Here is a 20,176-nt window from a genome sequence, read left to right on the forward strand (position 1 = left end):
ATTATTATCGGCGTGATTGATACCTTTGAAATGTTTAGTGAGATGCGAGAGTTGTTAATATACCTGTACATTCAATTAGAAGATATTGTAGATGATTTCTGGCCAGATTGATACTAATTCTGCCTTTGTCTCATCCCGTCTGGACTATTATAACACCCTGTTTGTTGGCGCCAAGTGTCTAAGAAGGCAACAATATGTCCCGAACTGTGCTGCACGTGTCCTCACCTCACCCTGTGAGCACATCACTCCAGTGCTGTTCAACCTCCACTGGCTTCCCATATGCTCACGCATTGACTTTAAAATCCTGGTTCACACCTACCAAGCTATCCACAACTCTGGACCCAAGTACATCTGGACCCAAGTACCTCCTACCCTACACACACCCTTCGCTCCTTCAGGTCCGACTCCGTTCAGCAGCCCCACAGCAGACAAACAATTATGGGTGACAGGGTCTTTCAGTTGTGCAGCTCCTCGGCTGTGGAACGCACTTCCAGTCACTGTCAGGGCTACAGTGTCTCTGGCCTCGTTTAAGGCACTGCTTAACTGTGCTGTTCAGAATAGCTTTAAAATACCTATGTTAATTCTGTTCTCCTGTCCACCAGATCTGACAACACCTGTATATACTGTAGCTTATATATACACCCAAGGTGTGAGAAAAGCGTTTTACAAATTAAACAAATTATTATTATTATTATGTTTCATCCATATTAATCTTGACATTGTCAATTCCCTGCTACGTCAGTGAAATAGCAACACAGCAATGTTAGGTAGTTGTTGAATTGAGTTTTTATTACATCTTACACAGTGTTTCTGGTGCCCAGCTTGGTGGGGCATGGCATTGTTTACAGTGCAAAAAAAGGTCCATGTAGCACATCAGAGACTGGCACCATCGTTATACACAGGGCAGGTCAGGGGTCACGGGGGTTAGGCTACACAGCTCCGAGATATGTGCTTGTCCATTCAGTAGTACCTCCACAAAGCTAGCTTTCAGCAACTAACATGCACTGCAAAACGATATATAGCTTAAAATTGTCTCATCACGGAACTGTTCTTCCGCTATTTCCTTATTTTTCGTTTCCATGCACCACATTACAGAAACATTTTAGTAACATATTGCTTAGGCTACTGGAGGGATATAATTCTAATAGAATAAGTTATTGTTACTAGTAGTTGGACTACTTGGTGTAGAGCTATTAATTGACAATACGGTAAACATTGTTGTCATTGGTCAGTAGGGGACACACCCTCTCTTTCAGCCAATGAGAGGCTACAGTCTTGGAGTATATAGCATAGAGAGGACAAAGTACAGGGACTTTCAATGGTGGTATCAATCTCATTGTTACAAAAATCTGTACATTTACAAACAGTATAGAAACAACAGGTTTGAAAAGTATGTGCCACCCTAGGTCTTTGATAATGTGCCCTAGCTACGCACACACTGTCGCTGGCAAATTGACAGATTTCTTGAAAGAAAACGGAAACAAAAATACACCCTACATCCTTGGAGTTCCAAGCTACATTATCTTTACATACGTCACGAGTGAGGGGAAGGGAGGCGGGTTGGAAGGGGATGGAGGGGGTGTGGTTAGGGGGAAAGGAGAATGGTTTATAAGGGGGCAGGGGCTGAAATGTCCTCAGCACAGAGCACAAGCGCTAGCTCCGTCCTGTACAGCTTGCCCCCGTCTGATAGCGCCATAATGGCCGTCTTATATGTGGGGATTTTGCTGACTTCCAGCACCTGTCGGAGACGAGAAACAGACGCAGACATCCAACTGTCATTTTCAACTTTTGACTTTTACAGATTTGACATTGACCCTACTTTTTCATTTCAAAATCCCCCGTGGCTTTGAGATGGTCGCTGGCCCAAAGCTTAGCTCATAAACATATCACAAAATATTTACACAAAAAAAAAGAGGAGTAGGCGCTACATGCAGAGAGAGAGAGATATTGGATATCTGTCCAGTTCTAAGCATGCTCTTATGAGTTTGTTTGAAGAAGTATTGTGATTGTCCTCAGGCCAATCAAATCACCACTGGCAACAAACGAGGGCCTCTGTGATATTTGAAGTGTCAAGATGAATGTAGAAAAAAAAAGATTTGTTTGGACTGTTACACCTCAGACATCGCCTAAATAAAAACAATGAAACTGCTATGCAGTTTTCGATTATCGTGGGTTAAGGCTTAGTCTCCGTTCTTCTCCATCAATTAATCGGAATGGAAACCCACCTTCTTGTTCTTCTCACACAAGTCTTTGAGGAGGGCATCCAGCTCATTCTCATCCATGTAGCCATTCTCATCCTGAGAGAGAGAGCGAGAGAGAAAGAGAGAGAGAGAAAGAGAAACAGAGAGAAAGAAAGAGAGAGAGAGAGAGAGAGAGAGAGAGAGAGAGAGAGAGAGAGAGAGAGAGAGAGAGAGAGAGAGAGAGAGAGAGAGAGAGAAGAAAGACAGAGAGAGAAAGAAAGAGAGAGAGAGAGAGAGAGAGAGAGAGAGAGAGAGAGCGAGAGAGAGAGAGAGAGAGAGAGAGAGAGAGAGAGAGAGAGAGAGAGAGAGAGAGAGAGAGAGAGAGAGAGAGAGAGAGAGAGAGAGAGAGAGAGAGAGAGAGAGAGAGAAATAAAGAAAAAGAGAGAAAGACAGAGAGAGACACACAGGAAACAATGTCACACCATTTAGCCCGCCTTTGGGTTTGGTATGCAGTGTCAACATGATGCCACACTACATCTCACAAGCCTGATCTCAGTAAACAAACAAAACAATAGGCATAATGAACAGATGTGTATATTTGAACAGCCTGTTCATGGGCCCTTCTGATATTTGCTCATATTTTCTATTCATGAATTTGAACTGTTTGTTTTTGGTCATCTATGTACTGGCTTGTGTGCCCTGAAAGCAATATTATAACCACATCGCTGATACCTTTACAAGGATATCCCTATCCACTTTAGGGGAGTTCTGTGTGTGACCAACTCCATTCAGAGCAATAGACATTCTGTACCATAGAGTCTAGCAATCAATCCTCTGTGTTGGCAACAAGAGCGCCATCATCAGTAACCATGTGGAACAGTAGGTGCCAACATGGCACTTCTGACATTCTAAATCTTTAAACCAGGTTCTATGGTCGAAGATTAAAACAAATGGAAAAGCATGATCAGCCAGCCAGCCACTCAGATGAATTGTCCTGTAATGCTCTACTGGCAAACTAATGAATGTGTTGTCATTTGCTGCCTCAATTACCTGTCTGGATGTCACATATCAGCCAGGCCCAGCACCCCTCCCTGCCCGCCTCCCTGCCTACCTGCCTCCTTGTCTGTCTGCCTGTCTGCCTGTCTGCCTGCCTGCATGTCTGCCTGCATGTCTGTCTGTCTGTCTGTCTGTCTGTCTGTCTGTCTGTCTGTCTGTCTGTCTGTCTGTCTGTCTGTCTGTCTGTCTGTCTGTCTGTCTGTCTGTCTGTCTGCCTGCCTGTCTGTCTGTCTGTCCGTTTGTCTGTCTGTCTGCCTGCCTGTCTGCCTGTCTGTCTGTCTGCCCACCTCCCTGTCTGTTTGCCTGTCAGCCTCCCTGCCTGCCTGTCTGCCCGCCTTCCTGCCTGCCGGGGAGAAGGAATGGGCCGACCTGCTCCATAGACAGTCATACATTATAGGGGGAGAGAGACCAGAGGAAAGAGAGGGAGAGGGTCGGGTAAATGGGGATGGGGGAAGAGAGAGAGCGAGAGCGAGCGAGAGAGAGTGAGAGAAAGAGAGAGAGAGTGATGGGGACAGGGGGTGGCCAGGCACTGTATCCATTGTGCATACAAATAAGGGCAATAGGAAGAGAAATGGGTAGATAGACAGGGAGAGAACGAGAGCAAGAAAGAGAAGGAGAGATAGATAAAGAGGATAAGAGAGAAAGATTGAGGGAGTGCATCCCTGGAGAGTAGAAATTGCATAGCCTAGCACTTTCTGAAGCACTTTCTGTCTTCATTCATACTGTGTCTTAAGATGCATTGAAACATTCAAAAAGCCATAACAGAGAGTGATTCGTATTTTTTTGAGAGGGTGTATAATGACAATGTATTATAGGAACGTACCTGATCGTATAACTCAAAGATCTTGTTGAACTCTCTTCTCACCAGCTTCACATTCTGTGACAGAAAGATAGGAGAGAGAGGAGGAGGAAAGAGAAAGAGAGGGACAGAGGAGACAATTGAGTCAAGGTCAATCTGATTTTCACATTCCCTCTCGGATTTACTCTGGGAATAACCACCAACCTGAAACTTGAGTAGAAAGTTCTCCTCATCCGGTAGCAGCCTGTTAATAATAACACACATTGGAAGAATTGTGTTCAGGTCATATACAGCACGATGTGTAGACAGATATATAATTCATATCACACAGGACAAAACTCCATAAGCAGACCTCGCCATTTCTGCCAAACACAACTTCCCATCATGGTTTGAGTCGAATATTTTGAGCTGGAAGAGAAAAATCAACAAATTAAACCTCCACAAAACAGAAAATGAAGGACTATACTGTATGGAGCTATTTGTTGTAGCCATTTAGCTACACTGTTCTCAAAGATGTTGCTGAGGCTAGCTGCATAAGTATAAACCAGATTCTTACTGTGGTATGTGTATACTCATCTAGCTTCTTTTCATCATATGGTTTGTTAGCCTTCTGAAGCAGATCTTTCAAAAAGTTCTGGAAATGAAGCAAAATCAGAAAGATCAGTTTGACAACAACGCCTGCTATAGCAGACACATTTTAAATGCAATGCTGTCCGGGAGGTACAGTCAGGTCCAAAAATATTGGCACCCTTGATAAAGATGAGAAAAAATACTGTATAAAATAAATAATACAAATACTGAGCTACAGTGCCTTCAGAACGTATTCATACCCCTTGACTTATTCCACATTTTGTTGTGTTACAGCCTGAATTCAAAATTGATGAAATGGAAAAAAATGTTTCTCACCCATCTAAACACAATACCCCATAATGACAAAGTGAAAACATGTTTTTAGAAATTTTAGCAAATTTATTGAAAATGAAATACACAAATATCTCATTTACATACAGTACCAGTCAAAAGTTTGGACACACCTACTCATTCAAGAGTTTAGTTTTATTTTTACATTGTACAATAATAGTGAAGACATCAAAACTATGAAATAACACATTTGGAATCATGTAGTAAGAAAAAAAGTGTTAAACAAGTCAAAATACATTTTATATTTGAGATTTTTCAAATAGCCACCCTTTGCCTTGATGACAGCTTTGCACACTCTTGGCATTCTCTCAACCAGATTCACCTGGAATGCTTTTCCAACAGTTTTGAAGGAGTTCCCACATATGCTGAGCACTTGTTGGCTGCTTTTCCTTCACTCTGCCGTCCGACTCATCCCAAACCATCTCAATTGGGTTGAGGTCGGGGGATTGTGGAGGCCAGGTCATCTGATGCAGCACTCCATCACTCTCCTTCTTGGTCAAATAGCCCTTACACAGCCTGGAGGTGTGTTGGGTCATTGTCCTGTTGAAAAACAAATGATAGTCCCACTAAGCCCAAACCAGATGGGATGGCGTATCGCTACAGAATGCTGTGGTAGCCATGCTGGTTAAGTGTGCCTTGAATTCTAAATAAATCACAGACATTGTCACCAGCAAAGCACCCTCACACCATAACACCTCCATACTTTACAGTTGGAACTACACATGCGGAGATCATCCCTTCACCCACACGCGTCTCACAAAGACACGGCGGTTTGAACCAAAAATCTCAAATTTGAACTCCAGACCAAAGGACAAATTTCCACCAGTCTAATGTCCATTGCTCGTGTTTCTTGGCCCAAGCAGGTCTCTTCTTCTTATTGGTGTCCTTTAGTAGTGGTTTCTTTGCAGCAATTCGGCCATGAAGGCCTGATTCACACAGTCCCCTCTGAACAGTTGATGTTGAGATGTGTCTGTTACTTGAACTCTGTGAAGCATTTATTTTGGCTGCAATTTCTGAGGCTGGTAACTCTAATGAACTTATCCTCTGCAGCAGAGGTAACTCTGGGTCTTCCATTCCTGTGGCGGTCCACATGAGAGCCAGTTTCATCATAGCGCTTGATGGTTTTTGCGACTGCACTTGAAGAAACGTTCAAAGTTCTTGAAATTGTCCGTATTGACTGACCTTCATGTCTTAAAGTAATGATGGACTGTCGTTACTCTTTTCTTATTTGAGCTGTTCTTGCCATAATATGGACTTGGTCTTTTCCCAAATAGGGCTATCTTCTGTATACCCCCCCCTACCTTCTCACAACACAACTGACTGGCTCAATTGCATTAAGAAGGAAATAAATTCCCCAAATTAACTTTTAAGAAGGCACACCTGCTAATTGAAATGCATTCCAGGTGACTACCTCATGAAGCTGGTTGAGAGAATGCCAAGAGTGTGCAAAGCTGTCATCAAGGCAAAGGGTGGCTATTTGAAGAATCTCAAATATAAAATATATTTTGATTTGTTTAACACTTTTTTGGTTACTACATGATTCCATATGTGTTATTTCATAGTTTTGATGTCTTCACTATTATTCTACAATGTAACATTTTTTTACAATAAAGAAAAACCCTTGAATGAGTAGGTGTGTCCAAACTTTTGACTGGTAGTGTAAGTATTCACAACCCTTTGCTATGACACTCCAAATTGAGCTCAGGTGCATCCAATTTCCTTTGATCATCCTTGAGATGTCGCTTCAACTTGATTGGAGTCCACCTGTGGCCAATTCAATTGTTTGGACATGATTTAGAAAGAACCACATCTGTCTATTAAAGGTCGCACAGTTGACAGTGCATGTCAGAGCAGAAACTATACCATGAAGTCCAAGGAACTGTCCGTAGAGCTCTGAGATAGAATTGTGATGAGGCATATATCTGGGGAAGGGTATAAAACAATTTCTAAAGTGTTGAAAGTTTCCAAGAGCACAGTCACAGCCATCGTTGGGAAATTGAAAGAATATGGAACTACCCAGACTCTGTCTCGAGCCGGCCGTCCGACCAAACTGAGCAACCGGGCAAGAAGGATCTTAGTCAGGAAGGTGACCAAGAACCCAATGGCCACTCTGACAGAACTACAAAGTTCTTTGGCTGAGATGGGAGAACCTGCCATAAAGACAACAGTTGCTACAGCACTTCACCAATCTGGGCTTTATGGTAGAGTGGCCAGATGGAAGCCATTCCTGAGAAAAATACACATGATAGCACGCTTGGAGTTTGCCAAAAGCCACGTGAAAGACTCTGAGATCATTGAATCCCATTGAAAATCTGTGTAAAGACTTGAAGATTGCTGTTCGCCCCAAAATCTGCAAGGAAGAATGGGAGAAAATCCCCAAATCCAGATGTGCAAAGCTGATACAGACATACCCAAGACGACTCAAAGCTGTAATCACCGCCAAAGGTGCTTCTACAAAGTATTGACTCAGGGGTGTGAATACTTATGTAAATGAGATATTTCTGTATTTCATTGTCAATAAATTAGCTAACATTTCTAAAAACATGTTTTCACTTTGTCATTATGGGGTGTTGTGTGTAGATGGGTGAGATAAAAAATATATGTAATTGAATTCAGGCTGTAACACAAGAAAATGTGGAAATGTCAAGGGGTATGAATACTTTCTGAAGGCACTGTATATTATATGCTCAACAAAAACTGAAAAATTATATTTTATACTAATACAGTTGCTCAGAGAAAGATTTTGTTTAACAAGTAATCATTTTTTTTCAATAGAAGATAGGGGTCAAAATTATTGGCACCCCTGTTTTCAATACCTCACTTTGCGAGGATAATGGCACTGAGCCTTTTTCAAAAATGTTTTATGGGATTGGAGAACACATTGGAAGGCATCTTAGACCATTTCTTCATACAGATCCATGATAGTCTTCATCTGTGCTTATGGACCTCTTCAATTCAAACCACAGGTTGTGAACAGGGTTCAAGTCTGGCGACTGAAAATTTTCATTTTTGTGGTCAACTAACTATTTATTTGTGGATTTTGATGTGTGCTTGGGGTTATTGTCTTGCTGGAAGATCCACTTGTGGCCAAGTTTCAGCCTCCTAGCAGAGACAACCAGGTTTTGGCTAAAATGTCCTGGTACTGGGTAAAGTTCATGATGACATTGGCCTTAATAAGGGCCCCAGGACCAGTGGAAGCAAAATAGCCCCATAACATCAAAGATCCACCTGCATATTTTACAGTAGGTATGGGATATTTTCTGCATATTCATCTTTTTTTCGACACCGAACCCACCACTGGTGTGCGTGGCCAAAGAGGTATATTTTCATGTTATCAAACAAATGTTAACACCTGGAGTTTGCTATTATTTTTTGTTCCAGGTAGAACTCTTTTGGGTTCCATATAGAACCAAAAGGGTTCTACCTGGAACCAAAAAAGGGTTCTTCAAAGGGTTATCCTATGGGGACAGCCAAATAATTATTTTAGGTTCTAGATAGTGTATAGCTCAATATTTGTATTATTTTATACAGTATTTTATACAGTATTTTTTCTCATCTTTATCAAGGATGCCAATCATTTTGGACCTGACTGTATGACACTGAGTACAACTTTTCTAAATAATTCTCCATTTCATGTATACTGAAGAAAAAAACAACTAACTATGATACACCTTCCAAACTACCTCTTAAGTCTTGCAGTAAAGTGCTTGGCTGTTGACAGTGTCATCGTTATCAAACCACTGACGGGCAAAGCTAACTGTAAAGTCTTTTAACTATTAATTGAGGTTATTGAGGTTTGAAAGAGGGTTGTGATGTGCATGTGTGTGGAGGGGGGTGGATGTATGGGTCTTGGTGCCTATGTGTACCTGATGTATGGTTCCAGATAATGAAAATACATTATTATACATGTGTGTATTGGCATGCATACTAATGTGAAGACATTAATCAGTTCATAAAGAGTCTGAGCACGACTCGGTGTGAAAGATACTCTAGGTTGTCTGATCTCTGACCCCACATTAACCTCTGACCCATAGGCCCTCAAGCATACGTCTGGAATTCTGATCCCCCTTTCTTATCACTCTGAGTGCACATCAATCCAACTTAATCATTCCACGACTTCCTTGACACTACTCTACGGAAGGATATAGCCAACGTATATGAGTGAAACTTTGGTATAGGGGTTAAGAAAGATAAAAATCCCCCGTGATTCCTACAAAATGCTCAATTACCAAAATTATTTACAATAAAAAAGTGATTTCAAGTTACAGTCCAGATGAGCCTTGACCTCCAGAGGCTCCTTGTGAGCCTATATCCCCTTAATGAAATAGAGAGGACAGTGAGACAGTTCATCAAGACACAAATTGGGAGGCACTACACACACCGGCAGGCATTGCTCACCTTCAGCTCATCTGCTTCAATGTAGCCACTATGGTCTGCATCATAACATCGCCAAGCCTGGAATGAGACAATGAGTGAAAGAGGGGTTTGTATCATCAATGAGGAGAGAATAGTTAAATCAGTTAAAAACTATATTTATGTAATTTATGAGCCACTTGAAAACATTTAAAAAAGATAATCTTGGTTAATAGAAAAATACCTGCATAAATTCCGCACAAGACTTCAACTGTTGCCGGAAAAATAACAAGAAGTTCTCCTCTGTGGGCAATATTTGTACTAGCTGTGACACAGAGAAAATAGGAAAATATATAAGAGATCACACTGTATTCTCCTGAAACATGGTTACATTGGTTGAACATCCCATTTATTTTTAACAGTTGATCAGTGGCAAAGAACGGCACCCTGTGACAGTTTAGCCACCACCCACTGGGCACAGACGTCATTTCAAAATCTAGTTTTGATTTAAATTTGGTTGAGTTGTCAACTAACATGAATTCAACGTGAAATCAACAAAACATTTCACTATGTCATTGGATTTAGGTTAAAGAAAGAAAAAAAATACAAAATTCCCTTACGTTGATTACTTTTTGCAAATCTAATCAGTTTTCCACGTTGATTCAATGTCATCATATACATTTTTTGTTGTTGAAATAACGTGAAAACAATATTGATTCTACCAGTTTTTGCCAAGTGAGCAAACCCAGCTGGCTGCTGAGAATGCATTGTAAATCCGGTTTGAGACCCGTCCTAAACTTTCAGAGTACTCCCGCTAGACGAGCGATCAGACAGCTGCAATTTAACCAATCCGGGGGCATTGAAACACCCCATGCCTAAAAAATTTTTCAAACAGGACTCCTGTTCATCCATCATCCTGCTGGGGAATCTAATCTAAACGGCAATCTCGTATTCCAAATACACTAGATGTTATTTCCACTTTCAAATTATGTGGATTCCTCTATTTATTTGTGTGTAATCATTGTGTGTGTGTGAGTGTGTGTGTGTGTGTGTGTGTGTGTGTGTGTGTGTGTGTGTGTGTGTGTGTGTGTGTGTGTGTGTGTGTGTGTGTGTGTGTGTGTGTGTATGTGTGTGTGTGTGTGTGTGTGTGCGTGCGTGCGTGCGTGCGTGCGTGTGTGCGTGCGCGCGCGCATGCGTGCGTGGGTGTGTTTGTGTACAGCTGAATGACCCTGTCTGGACCCTGTATTTCAGCTAAAGCTTCAGAGTATCCATCTATAGCAGAGATATGAATCCCCTTGACCCTGCATGGCTAAAGTGACTGTCTTTTAAAATGATATTATAACACCTTTCACAGAGGGAGAAGCCCCCTCTAAACCTGGCAGTGTTTCAAGACCCGGTGTCCCTGAAAGTCCCAAATTCGAGGTGGGCCTTAACCTACTGTGTATGTATACTGCATCATGAGTATATGTGGACTCTCACCTCAACAATTCCAATTTTGGCATCCGTATTTTTCTCATATTCCTGGACAAAAGCCTTCATTTGGTCTGTAAGCTCCTATGAGAGAGAGAACATTACAGTGTCAATTAATTGCAGTAGCTTTTGCCTTAAAGAATTCCATACAAATCTCAACATATAAACATATAATTAGTTACAACGAAACTAAATAGGGATTCACACATCCTTATAACAAGTAATTATGTTTTATGCAGGGAAGCTTTTAGTTGTTTGAAATACAAGCACTGATAACATGAGAGGGCTCAGTAATCTGCTCAATTATCCAGAAAGGCTGTTTAGTAGGCACCTGGTGCTGTTAAAGACCTTGTATACCTTGTGTCCTCACAAACACCATTTAACATGCCAAGCAGACGGCCATGTTATCCAATCTGAATTAGATTAGTAGCGAGTGCTGTAATCTTCACCCATCAGAGCACAATTCTAATAGAGTTTTGGCACAGGTCAGTCCATGTCGCTGCACACATACAGATGGCCGCGCTATGCGTTGATTATGCATGTACGGAGGGGCCCAACCAGCTCTCAAAGTTTCACGTCAGAATTAGACGTTGATCCATGTTTGTCAAATGGCAAATTTCGAAGTTGTTCCAAACGTAAAGTTTCAAAGTGATTAAGATTAAGTTTAGGCATTAACTCTGAATGTTTAAGGTTAGGGTTAAGTTCAGGCATTTACTCGAATTTCTTAAGGGTAGGCATTAATTCTGAATGGTTAAGGTAAGGGTTAAGGTTTGGGATAGGCTTAAAACAACAATATCAAAAACGACTTTCTATTGCTGGATTAAAACTTTCAACCTTTCGAATCAGATGCCTATGCCCATCTGCCATTCCCCGTTCACAACGCCCTAGCAAAACCGAAACCTACTTGAAGGTAACAGCTCTCACTGTTGCCCCTAGAGGCCAGTTCCATGTCATCTTCCGACGTCCTCAGACATGGATGGACGTCGAATACTGACTTGTATCACAGTTGACCTGGCTACACAGCCAGCCAGCCAGTGATGTAATGCCTGGGGGGGAGGGATAGAGATCTCCACTGACACGTTCAGTGTAATTGAATGGAGTTGACGAGGCACTGATATTGTCAGGTACTTTCATAGAAGAACATGAAGTGCCTCAAGAGAATGCAAAAATAAGTTATAATAGAAGATGCAGCCGTTTTTATGTCAATATCAAATCATTTATGGGTAACAATTTAGTAGCTTACTGTGATTGTTTTCCATTAAAATGGTCAAAAAGAAACAAAAATAGCTTCTTAGCAATTTTCACAGTATTATTCCAACCTCTTGGTGTGGAAACCCCCCTTGACTTTTTCCACATTTTGTTACATTACAGCCTTATTCTAAAATTGATGAAATAAAACAAAAATCATCATCAATCTACACATAATACCCCATAATGACAAAGCGAAAACAGGTTTTTAGAAATGTTGGCAAATGTATCAAATATAAAAAACAGAAATATCTTATTTACTTAAGTATTCAGACCCTTTGCTATGAGACTCGAAATTGAGCTCAGGTGCATCCTGTTTCCATTGATGATCCTTGAGCTGTTTCTACAAGTTGATTGGAGTCCACCTGTGGTAAATTCAATTGATTTGACATGATTTGGAAAGGCACACACCTGTCTATTTAAGGTCCCACAGTTGAAAGTGAATGTCAGAGCAAAAACCAAGCCATGAGGTTGAAGGAATTGTCCGTAGAGCTCCGAGACAGGATTGTGTCGATCTGGGGAAGGGTACCCAAACATTTCTGCAGAATTGAAGGTCCCCAAGAACAAAGTGGCCTCCATCATTCTTAAATGGTAGAAGTTTGGAACCACCAAGACTCTTCCTAGAACTGGCTGCAAGGCCAAACTGAGCAATCGAGGGAGAAGGGCCTTGGTCAGGGAGGTGACCTAGAACTCGATGGTCACTCTGACAGAGCTCTAGAGTTCCTCTGTGGAGATGGGAGAACCTTCCAGAAGGACAACCATCTCTGCAGCACTCCACCAATCAGGCCTTTACGGTAGAGTGGCCAGACGGAAACCACTTCTCAGTAAAAGGCACATGACAGCCCGCTTAGAGTTTGCCAAAGGGTACCTAAAGGGCTCTCAGACCATGAGAAACAAGATTCTCTGGCCTGATGAAACCAAGCTTGAACACTTTGGCCTGAATGTCAAGCGTCACATCTGGAAGAAACCTGGCACCATACCTACGGTGAAGCATGGTGGTGGCAGCATCATGCTGTGGGGATGTTTTTCAGTGGCAGGGACTGGGAGACTACTAAGGATTGAGGGAAAGATAAACGGAGCAAAGTACTGAGAGATCCTTGATGAAAACCTGCTCCTGAGCGCTCAGGACCTCAGACTGGGGCAAAGGTTCACCTTCCAACAGAACAACAACCCTAAGCACACAGCCAAGACAACGCAGGAGTGGCTTCGGTACAAGTCTCTGAAGGTCCTTGAGTGGCCCAGCCAGAACCCGGACTTGAACACAATCGAACATCTCTGGAGAGACCTGAAAATAGCTGTGCAGCGATGCTCCCCATCCAACCTGACAGAGCTTGTGAGGATCTGCAGAGAAGAATGGGAGAAACTCCCCAAATACAGGTGTGCCAAGTTGTAGCGTCATACCCAAGAAGACTTGAGGCTGTAATCGCTGCCAAAGATGCTTATAAATTTGCAAAAATTTATAAAAAGTTGTTTTTGCTTTGTCATTATGGGGTATTGTGTGTAGATTGATGAGGGAAAAAATCAATTTAATCAATTTTAGAATAAGGCTGTAACATAACAAAATGTGGAAAAAGTCAAGGGGTCTGAATACTTTACGAATGCACTGTATATATAAAACATAGGAAAATCACGTTTTTGACTACACACTGGGCTTTAAAGGCAGCCATTTGAGGTTGTCTATGTTGGGACTGGGAAGTGTTACATGTGACAATGTGATACTGTAGATACTGTATGATGTGTAGCACTGCTAAATGGCCTTGAGGTAAGCTTGTTGAAGTGGACTTTATTGCATGCGTAGTTAATTGCGTTCTTGCGTTGGATACTTGTGTAAGGTATAAATTAGGCTTTATGCTGCAAATTGAGCATTGCTGTAAAATATGGACATGGCCTTTACTATGATCTGTCACTCCCATTGTGTCGATGGTAAAAGTAAATGAGTTGTAAGATAGATGTAAAAAAAAAAAAAAAAACTTGATTAAATTTGATATCCAAGGACAAAATATCAACATTAGTGTATCTTATGCCTCGATCACACCTACAGCATCATTGCACAAAATGGTACGCAGCATCATCTGGATATGTGTTCAACAAAAGTTCAACATTCACCTTCTGCTACCATTTCTGTCAAGCTGTCTACGCATACAGTTTGATGCACACGTTCAATAAATCCAACGTATGCACCACACAGAACGCACTGCAACTGCCTCTGCAACGCAATTCAAGGCAAACACAGCGTTCCATTGGAAATGAATGTACTTCTGGTGTACCAAAATGCAATGATGCTATCGGTGTGATCGAGGCCTTAGTACTATATGTTTTTATGAGAACATCAAAAGTACCTCAGTAATGACTAATGTCTGTTTTATAGAGCCTTTCTCTAATAGGAATATACAGTGCATTCTGAAAGTTTTCAGACCCCTTGACTTCTTCCACATTTTGTTTACATTGCAGCCTTATTCTAAAATTGATTAAATTGTTTTTTCCCCCTCATCAATCTACACACAATACCTCACAATGACAAAGCAAAAACAGGTTTTTAGAGATGTTTGCAAATATATTACAAATAAAAAACTTAATTATTACATTTACATAAGTATTCAGACCCTTAACTCAGTACTTTGTTGAAGGACCTTTGGCAGTGATTACAGCCTCGAGTCTTCTTGGGTATGACGCTACAAGCTTGGCACACCTGTTTTTGGGGAGTTTCTCTCATTCTTCTCTGCAGATCCTCTCAAGCTCTGTCAGGTTGGATGGGGAGCATCGCTGCAAGTTATTTTCAGGTCTCTCCAGAGATGTTCGATCGGGTTCAAGTCCGGGCTCTGGCTGGGACACTCAAGGACATTCAGAGTCTTGCCCCGAAGCCACTCCTGCATTGTCTTGGCTGTGTGCTTAAGGTTGTTGTCCTGTTGGAAGGTGAACCTTCGTCCCAGTCTGAGGTCCTGAGCGCTCTGGAGCAGGTTTTCATCAAGGATCTCTCTGTACTTTGCTCCGTTCATCTTTCCCTCGATCCTGACTAGGTTCCCAGTCCCTGCCGCTGAAAAACATCCACACAGCATGATGCTGCCACCACCATGCTTCACCGTAGAGATGGTGCCAGGTTTCCTCCAGATGTGACGCTTGGCATTCAGGCCAAAGAGTTCAATCTTGGTTTCATCAGACCAGAGAATCTTGTTTCTCATGGTCTGATAGTCCTTTAGGTGCCTTTTGGCAAACTCCAAGTGGGATGTCAGGTGCCTTTTACTGAGAAGTGGCTTCCGTCTGGCCACTCTACCATAAAGGCCTGATTGGTGGAGTGCTGCAGAGATGGTTGTCCTTCTGGAAGGCTCTCCCATGATCTCCACAGATGAACTCTGGAGCTCTGTCAGAGTGACCATCGGGTTTCTTGGTCACCTCCCTGACCAAGGCCCTTCTCCCTCGATTGCTCACTTTGGCCGGGCGGCCAGCTCTAGGAAGAGTCTTGGTGGTTCCAAATTTCTTCCATTTAAGAATGATGGAGGCCATTGTGTTCTTGGGGACCTTCAATGCTCCAGAATGTTTTTGGTACCCTTCCCCAGATCTGTGCCTCGACACAATCCTGTCTCGGAGCTCTACAGACAATTCCTTCGACCTCATGGCTTGGTTTTTGCTCTGACATGCACTGTCAACTGTACAAGTTATATAGACAGGTGTGTGCCTTTCCAAATCATGTCAAATCAATTGAATTTACCACAGGTGGAATCCAATCAAGTTGTAGAAAAATCACATGGATGATCAATTGAAACAGGATGCACCTGAGCTCAATTTCGGGTCTCATAGCAAAGGGTCTGTATACTTATGTAAATAAGGTATTTCTGTTTTTTAGTTTTAATACATTTACAACAATTTCTAAAATCCTGTTTTCGCTTTGTCATTATGTGGTATTGTGTGTAGATTGATGAGGATAAAAAAAAATGGCTGTAACGTAACAAAATGTGAAAAAGTCAAGGGGTCTGAATACTTTTTGAATGCACTGTTAACACAGTAGGACTCAAATTAGGTAGATTATCACATTAGCATTTAATCTCCAAAACAATCAATAAAAGCAATGCATTGTTTGAAGAACAATGTGAACCATATCCTGAGATGATGTCCAAAAAATAATAAAAAATCTGTAAATCCCAGTGTCACACCACCAAATATATTCCAAATATATGACCATTATCATTTCATAATTTTCCTTTCAGAGAAACTGGCCCAAGAGGATACCTCTAGGGAAGAAGACCACCTTGCACACTCACTGGAGAACAAAGTGTACACATAGAAAGTAGGCAATACGTAGCAACATGTAGAAAGTAGGCAATATTCTAACATAGGTCTTGATTATGTTGTATGAAAGGAAGATGCATCTCTCTGCATAAGGTGGTGTCAGATATGCTAATAACTCCAGTCCTACTTCAAATTGCATTTCAATGGTGTTTTCTCACTGGCCATTGATTGGGCAGTTGTAAATGGACACTTAAATTGATGGTAAATGCCGCGATTTTCCATAATCAACTCCCCAACATGCTCTCTCCCCATAGAGTAAATCAAAAGGTGTTTTTCAGTGTCTGTCAAACCTTGAGCCATTACTCCTGTTTAAAGATCTGGGATTGAGTGCCAAATGGCTTGCTTTACAGAGGCTTGGCTAATTGCTTGTACACAGAATGGGAAATAAGTGTTTAACCTTTCCCAAATGCAAAGTAGGAAAGTGCAGTGCTGTTTGACACTGAGGAATGGGTGACTCAATCCAATTCAGACCCCAAAACGCTGAGTTGAGACACAAATAAACATACCAGTGTCAAATAACAAGGTCAGAATGGAAAACAGAATTTTCTAAAACTGCTCTTTCCCATTGGGGCTGACAGTTGAGCAAGATGGAAACGTGGGAAATACATCCATCAACCCATCAATCTGACGCAAAAGGAATATGGGGTTGTTCCATAAGTCTTTCAGGCATGTAAAGACATATGGAACATTGGTAGACCAGACATGTACTTGACACCTCATAACTAGTCATACTGTGTCAATCAATGTCAATTGACCCTTCGCTAAGCCCCACCCCAGAATTCTGAGCAACTACTAGCAGTGCTCCAATGTACAGCAACTGTCTCGAGTACTACACCTCGGAGAAGCTCACATTTGAAACACATAAAGTCCAGTGAGGGCAAACCTGAGTTTTCTTTTAAAAATACATGTTTTAAATGGCAAAATACTGGAATAGTGCACCAGGGGTACTTGCTGTGATTGCAGAGCCTGTTGACAGAGTATTTCTAGAATCCAAAATTATACTTTTGTTACATTGTTTGCTAGTTCATCTGGTTAGCTATTTCTCAGGCTCATTGACCACCAAACGTTGCTAATGCTAGCTAGCTTGCCACTAAATATAACTCGTTTTCTCAAAATGTATGTTAGCTAGCTAAGTTAGCCATGTTATTAATACAACTCCAATCTGCTGTCGACATCAGGATACAATTTGAGAGCACTAGTTAGCTCCAAAAGAGGTTAGTACACTTTGACTGCATGCTGACAGTGAATTCAGAGCCATTGATTCAGTGGCTAGCCACACTACAGACATAATTTTACCAGGTTCCAGTGAAGCAATTGTAATGACAGTGCACCACAACATACCTGAGAGTTTATTGACTAGCAAGGGGTAGTCAGTATTTAATTTCATTGTGTATGAAAAACACAGTTTGAGATCATTGTGAGGGGATTTCGCCAGTGGTTAGAAGGGGGAATTTTGCTTCCAGGGAAAATGTTGTCCGAGGTTGCAACAGTAACCAAGGGGGGCAGGGCTTAGCAAAGGGTAAATTAAGAACAACCAGTTTCACAATATCATGACAGTACTTTAAAATTGAAGCTCAGTGAAGCGTTACATGAAATGCACCATTTCCATCTCTTGAGAAAACCCTGTGTTCATTGAACTAACAAAAAATCTAAAATACGCATTTAGTCTCTTCTGTAATGTCCTCAAATAAAATGCCATGTACTGCATTTTATAATCCAACCTTTTGATTATTCTAGTAAAAAAAAACATTAAAGATGACAGATCATTATTACACAGCAAATGGCACTATTATGAGTGATGATGATGTTGACATGACAACATTATGTCACTACTGAAACAGACACAACTGATGCAAAACTGTCAGTGTGTGTACATAATACCAGCATCAGGGGTAAGACTGCTTGGTGCCTGTAATGTCTGGTGCTCTTTCTTTCTATATTTCTTTCTTTCTTTCTTTCTCTCTCTCTCTCTCTCTCTCTCTCTCTCTCTCTCTCTCTCTCTCTCTCTCTCTCTCTCTCTCTCTCTCTCTCTCTCTCTCTCTCTCTCACACACATTCACACACACACACACACACACACACACACACACATACACACACACACACACACACACACACACACACACACACACACACACACACACACACACACACACACACACACACACAATGGGTTAACTTGAACGCTTTCAACTGTGGCACCACCAGTAGCCTAATCATTGGTTTCACAATGTCTATATGTGAATGTCTATATGATGAAGGCAACAGACCCTCAGTAATTCGAATGAGGGTCACACCTAAAGCATTTAAAAACTAAATACAGTTCAGTTTGAGAAGACAATTAGTTGTCAGGCCTACTGCCAATACATTGATCATTATGCATAACTTCTCATTCAAAATTCTAGTTTTAAAGTTTAAAAAGTTTAAAATATTCAGTTTACTTACAAGTCCTGCCTGTTTTCGAGCTTGCTGAAGTTCTTTTATAAAACTCTGCAACTCCTTCCCTTCAATATATCCATTACCTGCAAGAAGTAAGCACCAAATCAATCAAATAAATGCGTAAAGTAGCGTACATTAAGTGTAAGAACATTACGCACAGGATCAAATCCATCATTTGCCGTTTCATGACAGCTGTATGACTGAATCATACTTTGAAAAAATGCACAACTTCCATTTTTAGTGCCTAAACCTATCCCAATATTATAAGAATATTTTCCAGTAATTTATAGTTTTGTAAATATAGATAATTTCGCAATAGCCTAATGGTTAGACAAAAGGTAGTTAATGGTTTTAAATACATTATTTGTCAATCCAATTGTCAATAGATAAAGTTGAGAGAACAAATGTCCCGAAAATATCAGTCTTGACAGCCAAATCCACTTTTTAATTTAATATAGGCTACTACATATTTTCGAAAAGCGCAAATGGTCCATGAAGGTCTTTGGCACAAAACTTCCCCAAAATCGTTTTACTTCAGTGCCATCCCCATGAATAATCCACAATCTTAAGGAATAAATTACCATCGTTATCATAATGGTGAAAAATATCCAGGAACTGTGATGCGGAGATCTCCACTCCTTGCAGGTAAGCGTTTGCCATGTCAACGGTTAGGTTTGGGGACGGTAGCGCGTACCAGATAGCTGCACTGGCGGAGGATCTGCTATGAATGGGACGCTTTGATCAGTCGGTGCCCGGTATTTAAGGGAGCACTATCACGCTAATCTTTCACTGGCGCCCCTCCTTCCCCGACGTTGGGAAACTAGCCAAACGCCCAAGTCACCTCCTCTCTTCCCGCCGCAGGTATGGCGCGAGCTCAGCAGCACGTTGACGCGCGCCAGGGGGCACGGGGATGTGAGATGCATTTAAATGAGCACCCGCTTTTCGTGCTTTTCATTTCCCCCTCCAGATAAACGCTCTATCCGAAAAAATGGTAAAAGTTGCTCTCTTCTTTATTCTGGCATTTAAGGGCCATTCAAGCGCTCTCTATGAAATAAAACCCATAAATGGATTATGGAGTAACAAAAGAGTTATGCAAAGTTACATTATCTTCCAAATAAGAAAGAAAGGACAGAAATGATGTTCTTAAATGCTAATTGCTGGCTTGGACCCTCCATGGTAGTTGGGCTGACTCAAATCCCTGTCTAACTATGGAGATTTAGGATTCTGTTTCTTACTTTTACAGTTAATTTAGATTTTCTCTTACACCATTGGCTGTTGTACTGGGTGGTGCCACTCATTAGAGAAGACTGGTGACTGCTGCCTCATAATGTGTGTTTACAGGGAAATGGAACACACATAGTCCACACAATCAATAACAATTCCGTGCATATGGTGGCTTTGGGAGATGGGGAAATGGAATAGAATAA

At 41.4% G+C, this 20,176-nt stretch overlaps 1 protein-coding gene across 1 annotated transcript; it reads right to left on the bottom strand.

The window, feature by feature from the left end:
• Positions 1-769: 769 nt before the first annotated feature.
• LOC311139146 (calbindin-like) lies at positions 770-19,409 on the bottom strand (the record flags this gene model as incomplete). The annotated part of the gene is made up of 11 exons (XM_084174037.1): positions 770-1,738; positions 2,226-2,297; positions 4,060-4,113; positions 4,240-4,279; positions 4,388-4,443; positions 4,592-4,669; positions 9,355-9,411; positions 9,554-9,634; positions 10,789-10,863; positions 18,756-18,832; positions 19,331-19,409. 11 exons carry the CDS (start codon positions 19,407-19,409, stop codon positions 1,607-1,609), a joined length of 801 nt encoding a protein of 266 aa, XP_084030163.1. The 3' UTR covers positions 770-1,606.
• Positions 19,410-20,176: the final 767 nt, after the last annotated feature.

The sequence above is a fragment of the Coregonus lavaretus genome (genome assembly GCF_964263955.1).
Source record: "Coregonus lavaretus genome assembly, chromosome: 13".
NCBI classification, from domain to species: domain Eukaryota; kingdom Metazoa; phylum Chordata; class Actinopteri; order Salmoniformes; family Salmonidae; genus Coregonus; species Coregonus lavaretus.